Source organism: Coffea eugenioides, chromosome 4, assembly GCF_003713205.1.
Source record: "Coffea eugenioides isolate CCC68of chromosome 4, Ceug_1.0, whole genome shotgun sequence".
In the NCBI taxonomy this organism is placed as follows: Eukaryota; Viridiplantae; Streptophyta; class Magnoliopsida; order Gentianales; family Rubiaceae; genus Coffea; species Coffea eugenioides.
Window position 1 is genome coordinate 9,890,116 of NC_040038.1, and position 13,313 is coordinate 9,903,428.

The 13,313-nt window shown below is 34.9% G+C and overlaps 3 protein-coding genes across 3 annotated transcripts; 1 reads left to right on the plus strand and 2 right to left on the minus strand.

The window, feature by feature from the left end:
- Positions 1–659: 659 nt before the first annotated feature.
- Positions 660–2,779, plus strand: LOC113767404. The gene has a single exon (XM_027311486.1). The coding sequence runs from the start codon at positions 741–743 to the stop codon at positions 2,442–2,444; it is 1,704 nt and encodes a 567-aa protein (XP_027167287.1). The 5' UTR covers positions 660–740; the 3' UTR covers positions 2,445–2,779.
- Positions 2,780–8,959: 6,180 nt separating this feature from the next.
- LOC113769507 (CASP-like protein 1F1) lies at positions 8,960–10,585 on the minus strand. Its single transcript, XM_027313968.1, has 3 exons — positions 10,297–10,585; positions 10,064–10,172; positions 8,960–9,367 (listed from the first exon to the last, which is right to left on the minus strand). Exons 1-3 carry the CDS (start codon positions 10,476–10,478, stop codon positions 9,146–9,148), a joined length of 513 nt encoding a protein of 170 aa, XP_027169769.1. The 5' UTR covers positions 10,479–10,585; the 3' UTR covers positions 8,960–9,145.
- Positions 10,586–11,482: 897 nt separating this feature from the next.
- On the minus strand, positions 11,483–12,535 carry LOC113768855 (CASP-like protein 1F1). Its single transcript, XM_027313362.1, has 3 exons — positions 12,259–12,535; positions 12,023–12,146; positions 11,483–11,870 (listed from the first exon to the last, which is right to left on the minus strand). Exons 1-3 carry the CDS (start codon positions 12,456–12,458, stop codon positions 11,649–11,651), a joined length of 546 nt encoding a protein of 181 aa, XP_027169163.1. The 5' UTR covers positions 12,459–12,535; the 3' UTR covers positions 11,483–11,648.
- Positions 12,536–13,313: the final 778 nt, after the last annotated feature.

Below are 13,313 nucleotides of genomic sequence, written 5' to 3' on the forward strand. Positions count from 1 at the left end.
TGAAAAATATGCCATCTAGTTACAAAAAGCTTGCACTTATTTCAACAATTTCCAAGTATCTCCAATAACAAATTTTTCATCTTGTAAGCAGCTGGAAAGTTTCCTTAACATATGGAATCTCTTGATTTATCTTCAATAGAAAGATAAATGAAAATAAATGAATTTAAAACCCATCTTTTCTTTTAAATCTCCATATCTAGTAGAACTAAAATTTTTGAAACTATTTGACTTATATCATTTTTTAATGTTGTCATTACATTCTATACAAAAAAAAAAAAAGTGTTGCAAGATAAGAATATTATCCACACAATTACGTTTGAATAGTATTAAATCTTCCAAATAAAGATTTCCTAGATGAAAATATTATCCACACAATTATGTTTGAATAACATTAGATTTTCTAAATAAATATTTCCTGCATAATTCACCCATGTGATGCACAAGATTTGAATTTGAAAATTGTTGTTGCTATCCTTATTTGGCTAATACAATGTAGTTTAAAAAAAAATTCTCAATTATCCCGAATCCAATTTCACCATCGATTTCACGCACTCTAGCTGCGTCTGCCCTTGACAGTAGACACCTCCGCCTTCCATTATTTCTCCTATTTCGTATATTCATATGCTCGTCGTTTTCCTCTAACCATTTCCTCCTGCCACCCCTCACACATACACATCCCTTCCCGCCTCCATTCTCTTCTCAACCCTAATATCCCCTCCAAAAACCTCCAGACATCAGCCATGAAAGTACCTGAAAATGAAGTAAAAGCTCTAACAAATTCCATAACTCAGCTCCTCAGTTCTCTCTCCAGCTCAGTCCCACAAGCCCAGTGCTTCAAAAGTAAATGGTCTATCATTTCTTCGAAACTCTCCACTCTGGAATCCCTTGTTTCCGACCTTTGTAACTCATGCTCGGCTACCACAACCAGCGCCACCGGTTCTCTAGCCGTAGACCTTCTTCAGAGTCTTGTCACTACACTCACCGACGCGCTCTCGTTGTGCATGCTCTGCCACGCGCCGACCCCGCCTCACGGGAAGCTCAAGACTCAAAACGACGTCGACTCGATCACGGCTAAGCTCGACAACCACACCAGAGACCTCGACGTTCTCATCAAAAGCGGCGTTCTCCTCCACCCCCAGAACGCCGTCGTTGCAGCAGCGCCAGCAGCAACGACACCGACTAGAGAATCCGTCCGGGCCGAGTTCCGCAACCTCATAACTCGTCTTCAGATTGGCTCCACCGAGTCGAAGAATTCGGTTCTTGACTCGGTGCTGAATCTTCTACAAGAGGATGACAAGAACGTTCTCATCGCGGTGGCGCAGGGGATTGTTCCGGTGCTCGTCAGAACACTGGATTCCAACACCCATCATCTGGAAATGAAGGAGAAAATCGTGGCGGCGATCGCTAAAATCTCAACCGTTGATTCCATTAAGCATGTTCTGATCGCGGAAGGTCTCGGCTTGCTGAATAATCTCCTCCGGGTTCTGGAATCTGGCAGCGTTTTCGCCAAGGAAAAGTCCTGTATAGTCCTCCAAGTACTGAGCAATTCCAAGGAAAATACGAGGGCAATTGGGTCAAGAGGAGGGGTTTCGTCATTATTAGAGATTTGTAACGATGGTACCCCAAATTCACAAGCTATGGCTGCTGGAGTTTTACGTATTTTATCCGTTTATCCGGAAATTAAGGAGAATTTTATCGAGGAAAACGCTGTAATGATCTTACTGGGGCTGTCGAATTCAGGCACTATATTGGCACAGGAAAATGCTATAGGTTGTTTGAATAATTTGGTTGTTAAGGATGATAATCTTAAATTGTTGATTGCTCGAGAAGGCGTGATCGAGAGCATGAAAAACTATTGGGATTCTATTAATTCAGTTCAGAATCTCGAGGTTGCAATTGTTATGATTCAGATTTTAGCTTCTTGTCCGTTGATAGTGGAAAATCTTGTGGCTGATGGGTTCCTGAATCGAGTTGCTGGGGTCTTGAGCTGCGGAGTATTGGGGTGTCGTATTGCTGCAGCTAAAGCTGTTTACGAATTGAGTTACAACACGAAAACCCGGAAAGAACTGGGCGAAATTGGATGCATTTCTGCGTTGGTGAGGATGATGGATGGAAAAGCAGTTGAGGAAAAGGAAGTAGCCGCAAAGGCATTGTCGAGTTTGATGGCATTCCCGGGGAACAGGAGGATTTTCAAGAAGGAAGAAAAGGGGATTGTTAGCGCAGTTCAACTTTTGGATCCCTTGGTCCAGAATTTGGATAAGAAGTACCCTGTTTTGATACTCATCTCCCTGGTTCATTCCAAGAAATGCCGTAAACAAATGGTTGGTTCTGGGGCTTGTTCGCATTTGCAGAAACTGGTGGAGATGGAGAATGTCGATGGCGCTAAGAAGCTGTTGGAAAGCTTAGGTCGTGGGAAGCTATGGGGAGTCTTTGGCATTCATTGATTGATGATTCAGAAGTGAAAAAACTGATTCTAGTGGATGCTGCTTAATCTGTATGTAGTGCTATACTTTGTCATTGTTCTTGTTTCTTGTAATTTCATCTTTTTGTTTTTGTTTTTCAGTTTTTGTTTATAAAATTTGTGTTTAGGATTTGAAGTAGAGGAAGTAAATGTGATTAGTCCTAGTGATGAAGATTTGGGTACAGGGATGAGTAAAGAGTAAAATCTTTGGTTGGGTGACCTAACTTGAATTAGGAGTTCATAGATTTGTGTTTTTCTACCAAAACCCAATAAGTTTATACTAGCAGTAGTACTATTGAATAAAGATGGTTATGCCTACTCAATGAAATATGTCTATGCTTTCAATTTGGGGTTCATCTGTTCCCCAATCTTTCTGCTTCAGTGTTTGAAGTTAAAAAGTAGTTGTTTTTCAAGTCAGAGATCAGAGTACTTCTATTGTTAGTTATAGTTTGTTTCATGTTACTTGTGGATGGATGAGTTGTTTGCTAAACTAAGTAAAGATGCATTCTAAAGCTACTTTTTTTTTAAAAATGTAAAAGTACTATTTGCTTTATTAAAATTAACTTTGAGGAGCTTTATTTAATACTACAAGTAACTTTAAAGGGTCAAAGAAACAAGAACCTTTCTTTTTTTTTTTTTTTTGGTGGTTGATCAATGAAATGGAGATTGGTATGAAACTAAAACAAATACCAAGATTTATCCTTGTTTGAGACATAAATTTTCATATTAACATTTTTGTGCATCATGCCGGTTTGCAGCTCTTTATGCAAGGTCCATAATGACATAAATCACTTCATATGCTACATTATCAATAGCCACCCTGCATCAAAATAGTACATGTTATCTATACTGTGGCAATCAGGCTACCCCAATTGACGACCATTTCTTTTTTTTTTTTTGGTAGAAAATTATTCTTGAGTGGAAATTTGTATGTGTGAATGCTAGATGTGACCCTTTACAATAATTCTCCGTTTAAGTTTGACAATTGATGATCAACACGGAAACACGATGCTACTCCAAGGTCTTATTGCTTATGTGATACAATGTCGGCCCTTTTTGGGAATCAACACATCTAATAAATTGACATATTCAATTGTTCTGTCTTTGATAGTACTCCTCTGTTCCACTCCACTTTGATAGTCCTGTTTTTCTTTTTCGTTTATCCCAAATTGTAGTTCACTTTCCAATTGAAAAATGTAGTTATCTTTTAATTTCTCTAAAATACCCTTATTCAATATAGGTTGTCATTAGTATAAACTACCTTATGTAATATAGATGGTTAACCTACCCCATTTAATACATTTAGATTTTTCAAAACATATTGATATATGAAAAACCAGCTTTGTTATTATTTCAAGTCAAAATGTGAAATAATGTAAAATGAGGATTGATTCTTTCTTGATCATCAATTCAAGTTCTCATAAACCATTAATTCAAGTTTTCATGAATAATTAATACTCCCTCTGTCCCATTTTGATAGTCCTAGTTTTTTTTTTCACACCGTTTAAGAAAAAGCAGTTAACTTTGTTGAAAAACAAATTTAGATTGCTATTTTCTTAAAATACTCTTACATTAAATAAAGTTGGCTTTTCATATATCAATATGTTTTGAAAAATCTAAATGCGTGTTAAATGGGGTAAGTTATATTCAATACTAACAATCTATATTAAATAAGGTAGTTTATAATAATAACAACTTACATTAAATAAGGATATTTTAGAGAAATTAAAAGACAACTACGTACATTCTTCAATTGGAAAGTGAACTACAATTTGGGACAGACGAAAAAGGAAAACAGGACTATCAAAGTGGGATGGATGGAGTATAAAGTTATACTCTATTTAATGTAAGGGTATTTTAGAAAAATAGTAATATAAATTTATTGTTCCAACAAAATTAACTACTTTTTTTTTTTTAAATTGTATGCAAAAAAACTAGAACTATCAATATGTCTGACATAGGGAGTACTACTTTAATGTTAAGTTCCACTTGAGTTGAGAACGGATGATAAAAATTAAAACAAAAAAGGCCATCAGTCTAGTTCGACTCTTCTATCAGAATTCAGAAGCCAAGCCTTCAACTTCCGACTCCGACCAATCTAGTCTGTCCGGTCTGAATTGGCATAACAACATTTGTATAATAGAAAGAAATTCTTGGGAGGCGGATGTAACGGGCTGGTAGGTCTTCTCCCATGTGCATTTGTTCTGTTCGTTTGTCAACACCTGCACCATCCCCTGCTGGTTGTTACCTAAACAATCATACAACTTCGAGATTGTGTTGTAAATCGTCCTACTGATCTTATTTTAGACAAGCTTAAATCTTTACTTCCTACTCTACGTTGAGCTCTCATGAAGGGAAGAAAAAGTATTAATAAAAATACTTAAAAATTCCATTCCACAATTCTTGTTTCAGTGGATAATGGATGTAACTGATGAACTCAGTAGCAGCTTTTTGAGAATCCATAACCAATCTTTATCGCAAAAGTATCCTCATTTCAATATTTTAGGCTTCACACGACTGTGGTCATCATTATGGCACGGAAGATAAAGTGTTGGGGCCTCGCTTATGTCCCTAAACAAAACACTTTGATTTCTGGATTAGACTTGTAATTCTGATGAGCACTGTGAGGTTAATGGCATTCCTACACGAAAGGGTGTGTTTAGATAGGAATTATTTGTCAAAAAATTACTTGCTTGCATCACAAATATATTTTTCAACACATTATATTTTTATCTTTTCAGTTATTTTTTTTATCTCACATACATCAAATCTCAAAAAGTTATATAATAATTATTTCAAATAATCTCCTATCCAAACACACACATTTGTTCCCTCCGAAGTTTCTAAGGCACTGTTTGGATGAAGGAAAGGAAAAGAGAGAATTCTAGTAGAAAAGAAAAAAGAGGAGAGTAGAGGAAATTTGGATTCATTCATTTTGTTTGGACTACTGAAGGAAAGGAAAGGAAAGGAAACTATCATGTGTTAGTTACGTTTTTATCCATAATTTAAAATTTTAATTTATAAATACATAATAACTTTTTAATGAAAATTTAAGATTTTCATTAATTTTAGTGTCCTTTCCCTTTGTTTCCGGCCATTTTTGGGCGGAAAAAATTGGTGACAAAGAGATTAAAAAATGGTGACAAAGAGACTAAAAATGGTTTCCGTGCATTTAGTGTGCTTTCCCTCTATTTCCGCCATTAATTTTAGTGTCCTTTCCCTCTGTTTCCCTCTGTTAACTAACCTTATCCTTCTCTTTCCCTCCCAATCCTTTTCTTTCCCTCCTCGAAAACCAATCCAAACATTAAAAAATTTATCCCTCCATTTCCTTTTCTTTCCTTCCCCTCCCATTCCCTCAAAACAAACAGTGTTTAAGATAAAAAAATTACTGTTTGCATAGGGAAAAACAAAAAATTTAAGAGGTCGTTCCCCCATAGTTTTCTAAACAGTTGCACGGTCGTGGTCTTCCCCATTTATGAGTTTTGACCTGTAATCCAGAATGAGCAAATTTGGGATCTCTTATTCTGAGGAGTTGACCCTGGATCTCTTATTCTGAGCTATGTTTTCAGAACCGGACCGGATAGCGATTCGGCCGAGGTCAGTGGTCAGGGGTCAATGGGTTCGACCGGGGGTCGATAGGGGTCGAACCGGATGACGTCATAAATAAAAATTATTTAAAAATTAAAATATTATATATATAATATCTAATAATATATTGATATTAATAAAGGTATATCCATATATATTTGATGTTTCAAATATATTTAACAAGAAAATACAAAGAAATTAGAACAATCAAGTAGCAATTTATATTATTTAATAAATATTAACAAGTTTAGAATTAAAATTATGAATTTAATTGAAAAATAACATCAAATTTTAGGACAATATTTATAAAGTATCAAATATTTGAGGTATATCAATAAGTTTTAACAATTTAGGGGGCCAAAACATAATATTAAAAAGTTTGAATTTTTTTTTAAAAAAATTACTGTTGAACCGGAAAACCGGTTTTTTCCCGGTCAAACCCGGTCAAACCCGGTTTTTGACCGGTCTTAAATTTCCGGTTTTTAAATGTGACTCGGACCGGCTACCTGGCCGGTTCCCGGTTCGACCGGTTCGACCGGCCGGTCCGATCCGAGTTTGAAAACAGAGATTCTGAGGAGTTGACCATGACTTTGATTGTCCTACCACCATTCATTCATTCATTAATTACAAGAAGAAACTAAACAGTTGAGATTCTTCTTTCTTGAACTTCAACCGAGCATGGCATCTTTTAGCCTATGTTCCATTTATGCTATGTTTGAATTGATGTTTATAGGGCCATTCTGCATCTCTTTTTTCTTGAAGCGTAGCAGTCTCTGACTCTGCAACTTTTATCATTATTGTTGTGGGCTTTTTAGATCATTCTTGCCTCTTGCTTCTAAAATGCCAAACAAAACAATTATGAACTACCTACCATTGAGGCCATTAAAGCTGATCTTTTACTCTCATATCATTAAAACTAGTGCTCAATCGATTTCCGATTCTATTCCATTTTGTCAAGTATCTACTGTAATTGATTAAATTAGAACAAGTATACAAAATATTCAGACTCGGTGTTCAAAAAAAAAAAAAAAAAATTACATACAACTTCGACTATATACAAGCCCAATTCGTAGATGATTAGGATTAGTATTCGTTTGTTGTGTTTGTACATATTTTTTATGTGTGACCACAATATAATATATGCGGAAGTTTTTAGCCATGCATACTAATTTTCCTATGAAAACAACCATATCGTGTAATTATACATTAAATACTGTAATAAATACAATACGTGTATAAAATTGCACGAAATCACAACCAAAATTTTGTATGCAAAAATAAATTACTCTAATATATTCAGATATTAGAGAATTCTGTTATGAGAACTATTTAAATAAGATAAAGCCCTTTAAAATTAATTTTAATTGCTTGAGGGGGAAAGGGAGGGGGGTTGATTGCACCCTACATTACAACTGCTTCGAATCGGCCTTACTCAATTAGTGTTTCCAATTGGGCAAATTTTACCAGGCTGACTGAATTGAGTATCTTCGTCCATAGTTTTGGGAGGCCACAGGCCCAACATTAAAGCCTAACCCTATTTTGTTTAATAAGAAAATGTCAACATTTTTCGAGTTTCAACTTAATTGATAAGAACATTCATTAATCAAGCGAATATCAACTGCTCGAGAAATTCTATTTTTCAAGTGAATTCTTGCATCTTCAAGTGCTCAAAATCAAAAGGTAGTTTAATAATGATACATTACATGAAAATCCTTGCTTACATGTGTTTCTATTTGTCAATGAACATAAGAAAACTAGTATCTTTAGCTTGTTCAAAACACAAAAAATTTTATTTTTCAAGAGGGTTCATGCATCTGCCACCACCTCTAGAGAATGGAATTATCAATTAGGTGCTTAGAATAAAAAAAAAAAAGTAGTTTAATCATGATATATATATATTACATCAAAATTCTTGCTTCTATGTGTGGCTCTTTGTCAATGCATGCAACGGTTTTCAACACACAATTACATACATTTTGGTTGCCGTACACGTTTCATTTCATGTCTACATGAAAAAATAGGCAAACAAATGATATTTAATGCTTTCGTAAAACTATATTAGTCCACTAAAAATTAGCCAAGGATTATCTCTTAAAAATTATTAAATGTTTTAAAAAATTTTGGAAGAAATATTAACAGCTAGGAATGGTATACGTGTATGTGCAAATTGGTCAAAAGATCACCAAGACTGAACGAATACAAGTCCTTGTCAAGCATCTATGTTATATATAGCCTCCACCGTTTGCCAAATGCAGGTAATTACCTACCTATGTTAGGTGTATTTTTAAGCCTCCTTTGGTTGTTCTTTCATTGCCTTTGCTGTTGGATTTCCGTCTTCTATCCCCTTTCGGTCCAAAGGAGAATTCTTATACATAATTAACTGTTGGCTTTATCACATGTCATAGTAGGTATATGGCATGTCGTGTAGGTCATTCTACTCCTCTATTCCCTTTCACTGAAGTGATTAACGTTCCACACTCTATAAAATACTTCAAATCGCAATAAGAATTTGATGGAGACAAAGCGTTCTAACCCGACCAATTGACATCGCAATAAATTCATCCTCCATTTTTTTGGGGGTTTTTTAACGTGTGGGAATACTTGGTTAATGCATTTTCAAGAATGAATGGCTTCTCTAACTTGGAATTAATGCTCTTTTTTTTTTTTTTGAAATTGTGGCATCAAACTAGCTTCACTTTGAACATTTTTTTGGCCTCGGATAGATTGTAGTAACAGCAATCAAAGTTGATGCGTAAATCTTTTGAATTTTTCTACGCTTAAAAGAGGGAAACAAACTGAGGAAATGAAAACTAGTTGTTTAGAGATTGTTTGTCAATTTCAGTAACAATTTCGAGGGTTAGTTACTAAGCAACAAAATCCTGTTTTGAGATTACATATTGCCTTTGATAATATAGGCAATGTAGGAGGCAAATTGTACAACCCAAACTCTAAAAAGTAGTTTTAACATATCAAAAGCAGTAGTGTTACCCAATTCATATTGGACAAAGAGGCACGGAATTTCTTTTTGTCCCATAAAAGTCACCAAATACCTAATTTTCTGCCATATTAATTTCTTCCATGCTACGTACAAGTAGTTCAGTCTTGGACATTTCTTGATTTTTTTGCAGAGATGATGGTGAGGAGGAGATAGAGAATGACAGCAGCGTAGGAGCAAATCACAGAATAAGCCGCTCTGTTGCAGTAATTTTTGAAATGGTCACAAACTGCAGTCCAACCGATGTGATTATTCCCATATTTCCCTACCCATCCAATAGCAGTTGCTGCTGCACATCCGGCCATCAATAATGTGCTCATAATCTGTCCAAATCCACCACATTTGCTAACTTTTTTTTGAAGTGTTTTAAGTAATTAATCTTGCAAAAACTATCAGAAGAATTAAAGAAATACTAACAATTGTTTCAATTGCCAAGAATCCAACCATCAAGACATCTTTAACATTAGAAAGGCCATTTGTTTCGATTTTGTAGTATGGCACCAAAAGAATATACATGATTTTTCTATCTTGTTGTAAGGGAGGGTCAGGATAAGCACACAATATATAGATAAAGAAGGTGTACTCGCTTGAAAACTCAAACATTTTCATTCAACCCTAAATTGAATTAACTTTAGCCTACCAAACTCAAACTTTCGCACCAAATCCAACTCTTGAATAGAAGAGTCTAAAATCAACACCTAAACAATATTAGAGGATGGAAACTTGAATTTGATTTGAGCCATGGCTTTTCCTTGCTACATATAAATATAGCAATGCATATACTTCACTAGTTTGGGTGGCCAAATTCCATGGCTAAAAGCATATCACGTAGTAACATAACACACCAAACTTATCTGTGCATATAATCCTAAACCATGAGTGTTCCTCATAGCATTATTGATGTACCTTCACATTTTACCAACAAGAGGTCAAAGGTACAGAAAATACAACCGAGTATTATCAAGATTCGTCGCTAAAAAGCCTAAAAATTGGTCACTGAAGAACTAAACATAACTTACCAAATCATGCAGAAACATGACGAAGTATGTCCTTGGCTTCAAGAGTAGCACAGAAAACAAGGATAAAACCGAGAATCCACACGCAGCAATGTTTGCATATGCAAAAAACCTGCACATATTTTGCTACTTAATATTTCAATATAAAGGACTACAGATGATTATTTGCTTCAAATTTTAAAGGGTCTTAGCTACTGTTTTTGCTTGTGTGTGTGTAGTGTGTGAATCTTACTTACTTGAAAGCTTGAGAATAGGTGTAACGAGCAACAAATTGCATTCCAAGAACCACAACGGTTTCCTTACTGGTGAGGATCAGCCATGATGCAGCAAGGGTGGCTCCGGTGGTTAAAAGTCTCAAGAAAATTTGGGCCCCAAAGAAACGATTACTAGTTATGTGAGGTGGGCTGTAATTTGCCATTGAAGAACTTTTGGGAACTTCCTCCTGAAGTTGAAGAAACTAACTTGTGAATTTTGAAGCTCTAGATACGGGAGAAGTGAGTAAGGAAGTTACAGTCAAGTGGAACTCATAAGCGAGAAAGAGGGGAAGTGGATTACCACAAATCAGGTTTGGGCTGATTATATTTCGGGGTACTAGTTATTTGGTAGATTAAGGTTGGATGGTTGAAATGTTTTTTTTTTTTGGTTTTTTTTTTCAGCAGAGGAGGGGTAAATATTTAACTAGCCTTTGGTTAATTAGATTGAGGATTGGAATCTGAGATGTGCACACTAAGTGTTTAAGTTCTTTTTTTTTTTTTTTGCTTTAATTTTAAGTACACATTGAATACTGAAAAAAAAAAAATAGTACATGTTGAATTCTTATTCTTTGGTAATATTCTTTTTGTGAATACTGAAATTTAAGTGTTGAATTCTTATTTGTTCTTTTTATAAGATTACAACTAACCACACCATGGAATAAAGGCCTCCAAGCACTCTTAAGTTTCAACCTTAAGGTCTCCTTGGCTTTGAATGCTTTATTTGTTGAACTCATGAAATCATATTTTGGTCGATAAGTTAAATTTTGAGTGCTGGATTAAAGATTTTATTTTACATTTATTATTTAGTTTAATACTGATAATTTTTTTATTTTTATATTAGACTAGTTTTTTAAATAGGAAAAATGACACAAAAAATGTACCTCGCCTTTCCAATTAAAATTTTGCGTTCCTTAAATTTGATTACAAGAAACAGAACATTTTATTCTTGAATTCCTACAGCATATATATATATATATATATATATGACGTTTACTTTCTTTTCTTTTCAGTTAAAACAAAACTATCTACTTATTTTTTCAAATTAATTATAAAATTCTTCCACTCTTGTATATATATTCTTTGCTTTTTTTTTCTTTTCTGTTAAAACTTTCTCCAGAAGGTAAAAGGACAATAAATACGCTGTCAGCAATTCTCTGCACCACAAGACTTCACATTTTTGTTCCCATAAGTAGAAGAGAGACAAAAGATACAGAAGCATTTTGCTGGCAAACAAACTGAAATTACACAACTCCTACAGCATTGATCCTGGACATCAGCAACATAAATCACACGAAACATATTATCTTCTTCAACTATTACAAGTACTAAGAACTTCAAACTTGAATCCACCTAGAATTCACAGCTGATATGATTGTGAGGAGGAGATACACCATGACACCAAAGTAGGAGAGTGCCACAGAAATAGCAACTTTTCTACAGAATTTGCCAAAGTTGTCACAGATTGGCATCCAACCAGTATGGCTGTTCCCATGTTGTCCAACGTATCCAATTGCAGTTGCTGCTGCACATCCGGCCATCAGTAGGGTAACCACCATCTGTCAAAAAAAAATCATCAAAATTCGAAAACCGACTCAGAAGTTCAACATGTTCAATTTCTTTCTTTCTTTCTTTCTTTCTTTTTTCTTGGAATTAAAACACTATAGTACTGTAACATGAATGATCACCAAAATTTTCTATCATGACATACCAAATCATGGAGGAAAAAGTAGAAAAACTTCATTCCAACCAGAGATTTGTAACTAATGACGAGGAGAAGAAGCAAGGATAAAGCCGAGACTGCACACACGATGACATTGGCATACGCGAAGAATCTGCACATTCGCGAAATAATAATTTCAGGCATATATACAAATTCATCTATGAAATCCAAATACAGCAATGCATATAGAAAATATGGTTAGAGATGGTACTAGTGTTTCTTACTTGAATGCTGGAGAGTAGCTATAACGTGCATCAACAACCATCCCAAAAACCGCAACAGTTTGCTTGCTAGTGAGGATAATCCATGCTGCAGCAAGGGTGGCTACGGTGGCCAAAAGCCTCAAGCAAATTTGGGCCATAAAGGAAAGTTTATGGGTTTTAAGAGTTGAGTTATGGATGTGCTTGGCTTCAACGTTTTCCATTTCAGAGTTTTCTTGAACTTAAGCAAGATGAACCAACAATTACTAATATGTTCTTTACCATCAGTTGCAGGATACAATTAATCTGTAACTGTAGATCTAGGATATGAATTTGGGATGCCGAATTTTGGGGGGTATTTATAGGCGAACAAAGGTGTGGGATGTGGGGAACTGGATCAGTCTACCAAAACATGGGCACGAATTTAGTGCAACTAGTTCTTACGTGAAAAATGGCGTGTCATTATGATTTGAAGAAGAACTAAAAAAGTTTTGTTGGAGCTATTTCTAGAGGTGTTTGTCTGTCCCTATATATACTAGGTGTAAATTAAAAGAACAAAATAATGAGCAGTTATTAAAAAAGTTTTATTAGGTAGTGTAATGTGATTTTTTTTATTGTTAAACAAAAAAAGAAAAAGGGAGTTATTGGCAGTTATTGGAATCTACTAATTAGCTTTTTAGTGTGAGGGTACATAGAGCGCAAATTAAAAGAAAAAAATAATGAGCAGTTAAAAGGTTTTGTCAGGTTGTGTAATGTGATTTTTTTTTTATTGTTAAACAAAAAAAAAAGAAAGAGAAGTTATTGGCAGTTATTAGAATCTACTTTTTAGCTTTTCAGTGGAAGGATAAATAAATAAAAAAAAAGTGACAAAAGAAATTTTACACCGTACCCCTTTCTTCTCCCTTTATATACAGTAAGATATAAGATAATATATTCATGGGCTTCATTTAAAAGCGCTGAGCATGACCAAATCAATGCTAGACTTTTTTCTTTGTCATTTTCAAATGTTCAGACAAACAAAGATTGCAGGCTTCAAATCCTCTGTCCCCAAAGTAGCCTCTGTCCCTTATTTGTGGTAA

Excerpts from the sequence above, each read along its gene's own strand:
- LOC113767404 (XM_027311486.1), top strand. The coding sequence starts at position 741 with ATGAAAGTACCTGAAAATGAAGTAAAAGCTCTAACAAATTCCATAACT.
- LOC113769507 (XM_027313968.1), bottom strand. The coding sequence starts at position 10,478 with ATGGCAAATTACAGCCCACCTCACATAACTAGTAATCGTTTCTTTGGG. Across the intron at positions 10,173-10,296 it reads ACCTATTCTCAAGCTTTCAA|GTTTTTTGCATATGCAAACA; the intron begins GTAAGTAAGATT and ends AAATATGTGCAG. Across the intron at positions 9,368-10,063 it reads TCATGTTTCTGCATGATTTG|ATTATGAGCACATTATTGAT; the intron begins GTAAGTTATGTT and ends GGATTTGGACAG.
- LOC113768855 (XM_027313362.1), bottom strand. The coding sequence starts at position 12,458 with ATGGAAAACGTTGAAGCCAAGCACATCCATAACTCAACTCTTAAAACC. Across the intron at positions 12,147-12,258 it reads AGCTACTCTCCAGCATTCAA|ATTCTTCGCGTATGCCAATG; the intron begins GTAAGAAACACT and ends GCGAATGTGCAG. Across the intron at positions 11,871-12,022 it reads ACTTTTTCCTCCATGATTTG|ATGGTGGTTACCCTACTGAT; the intron begins GTATGTCATGAT and ends TTTTTTTGACAG.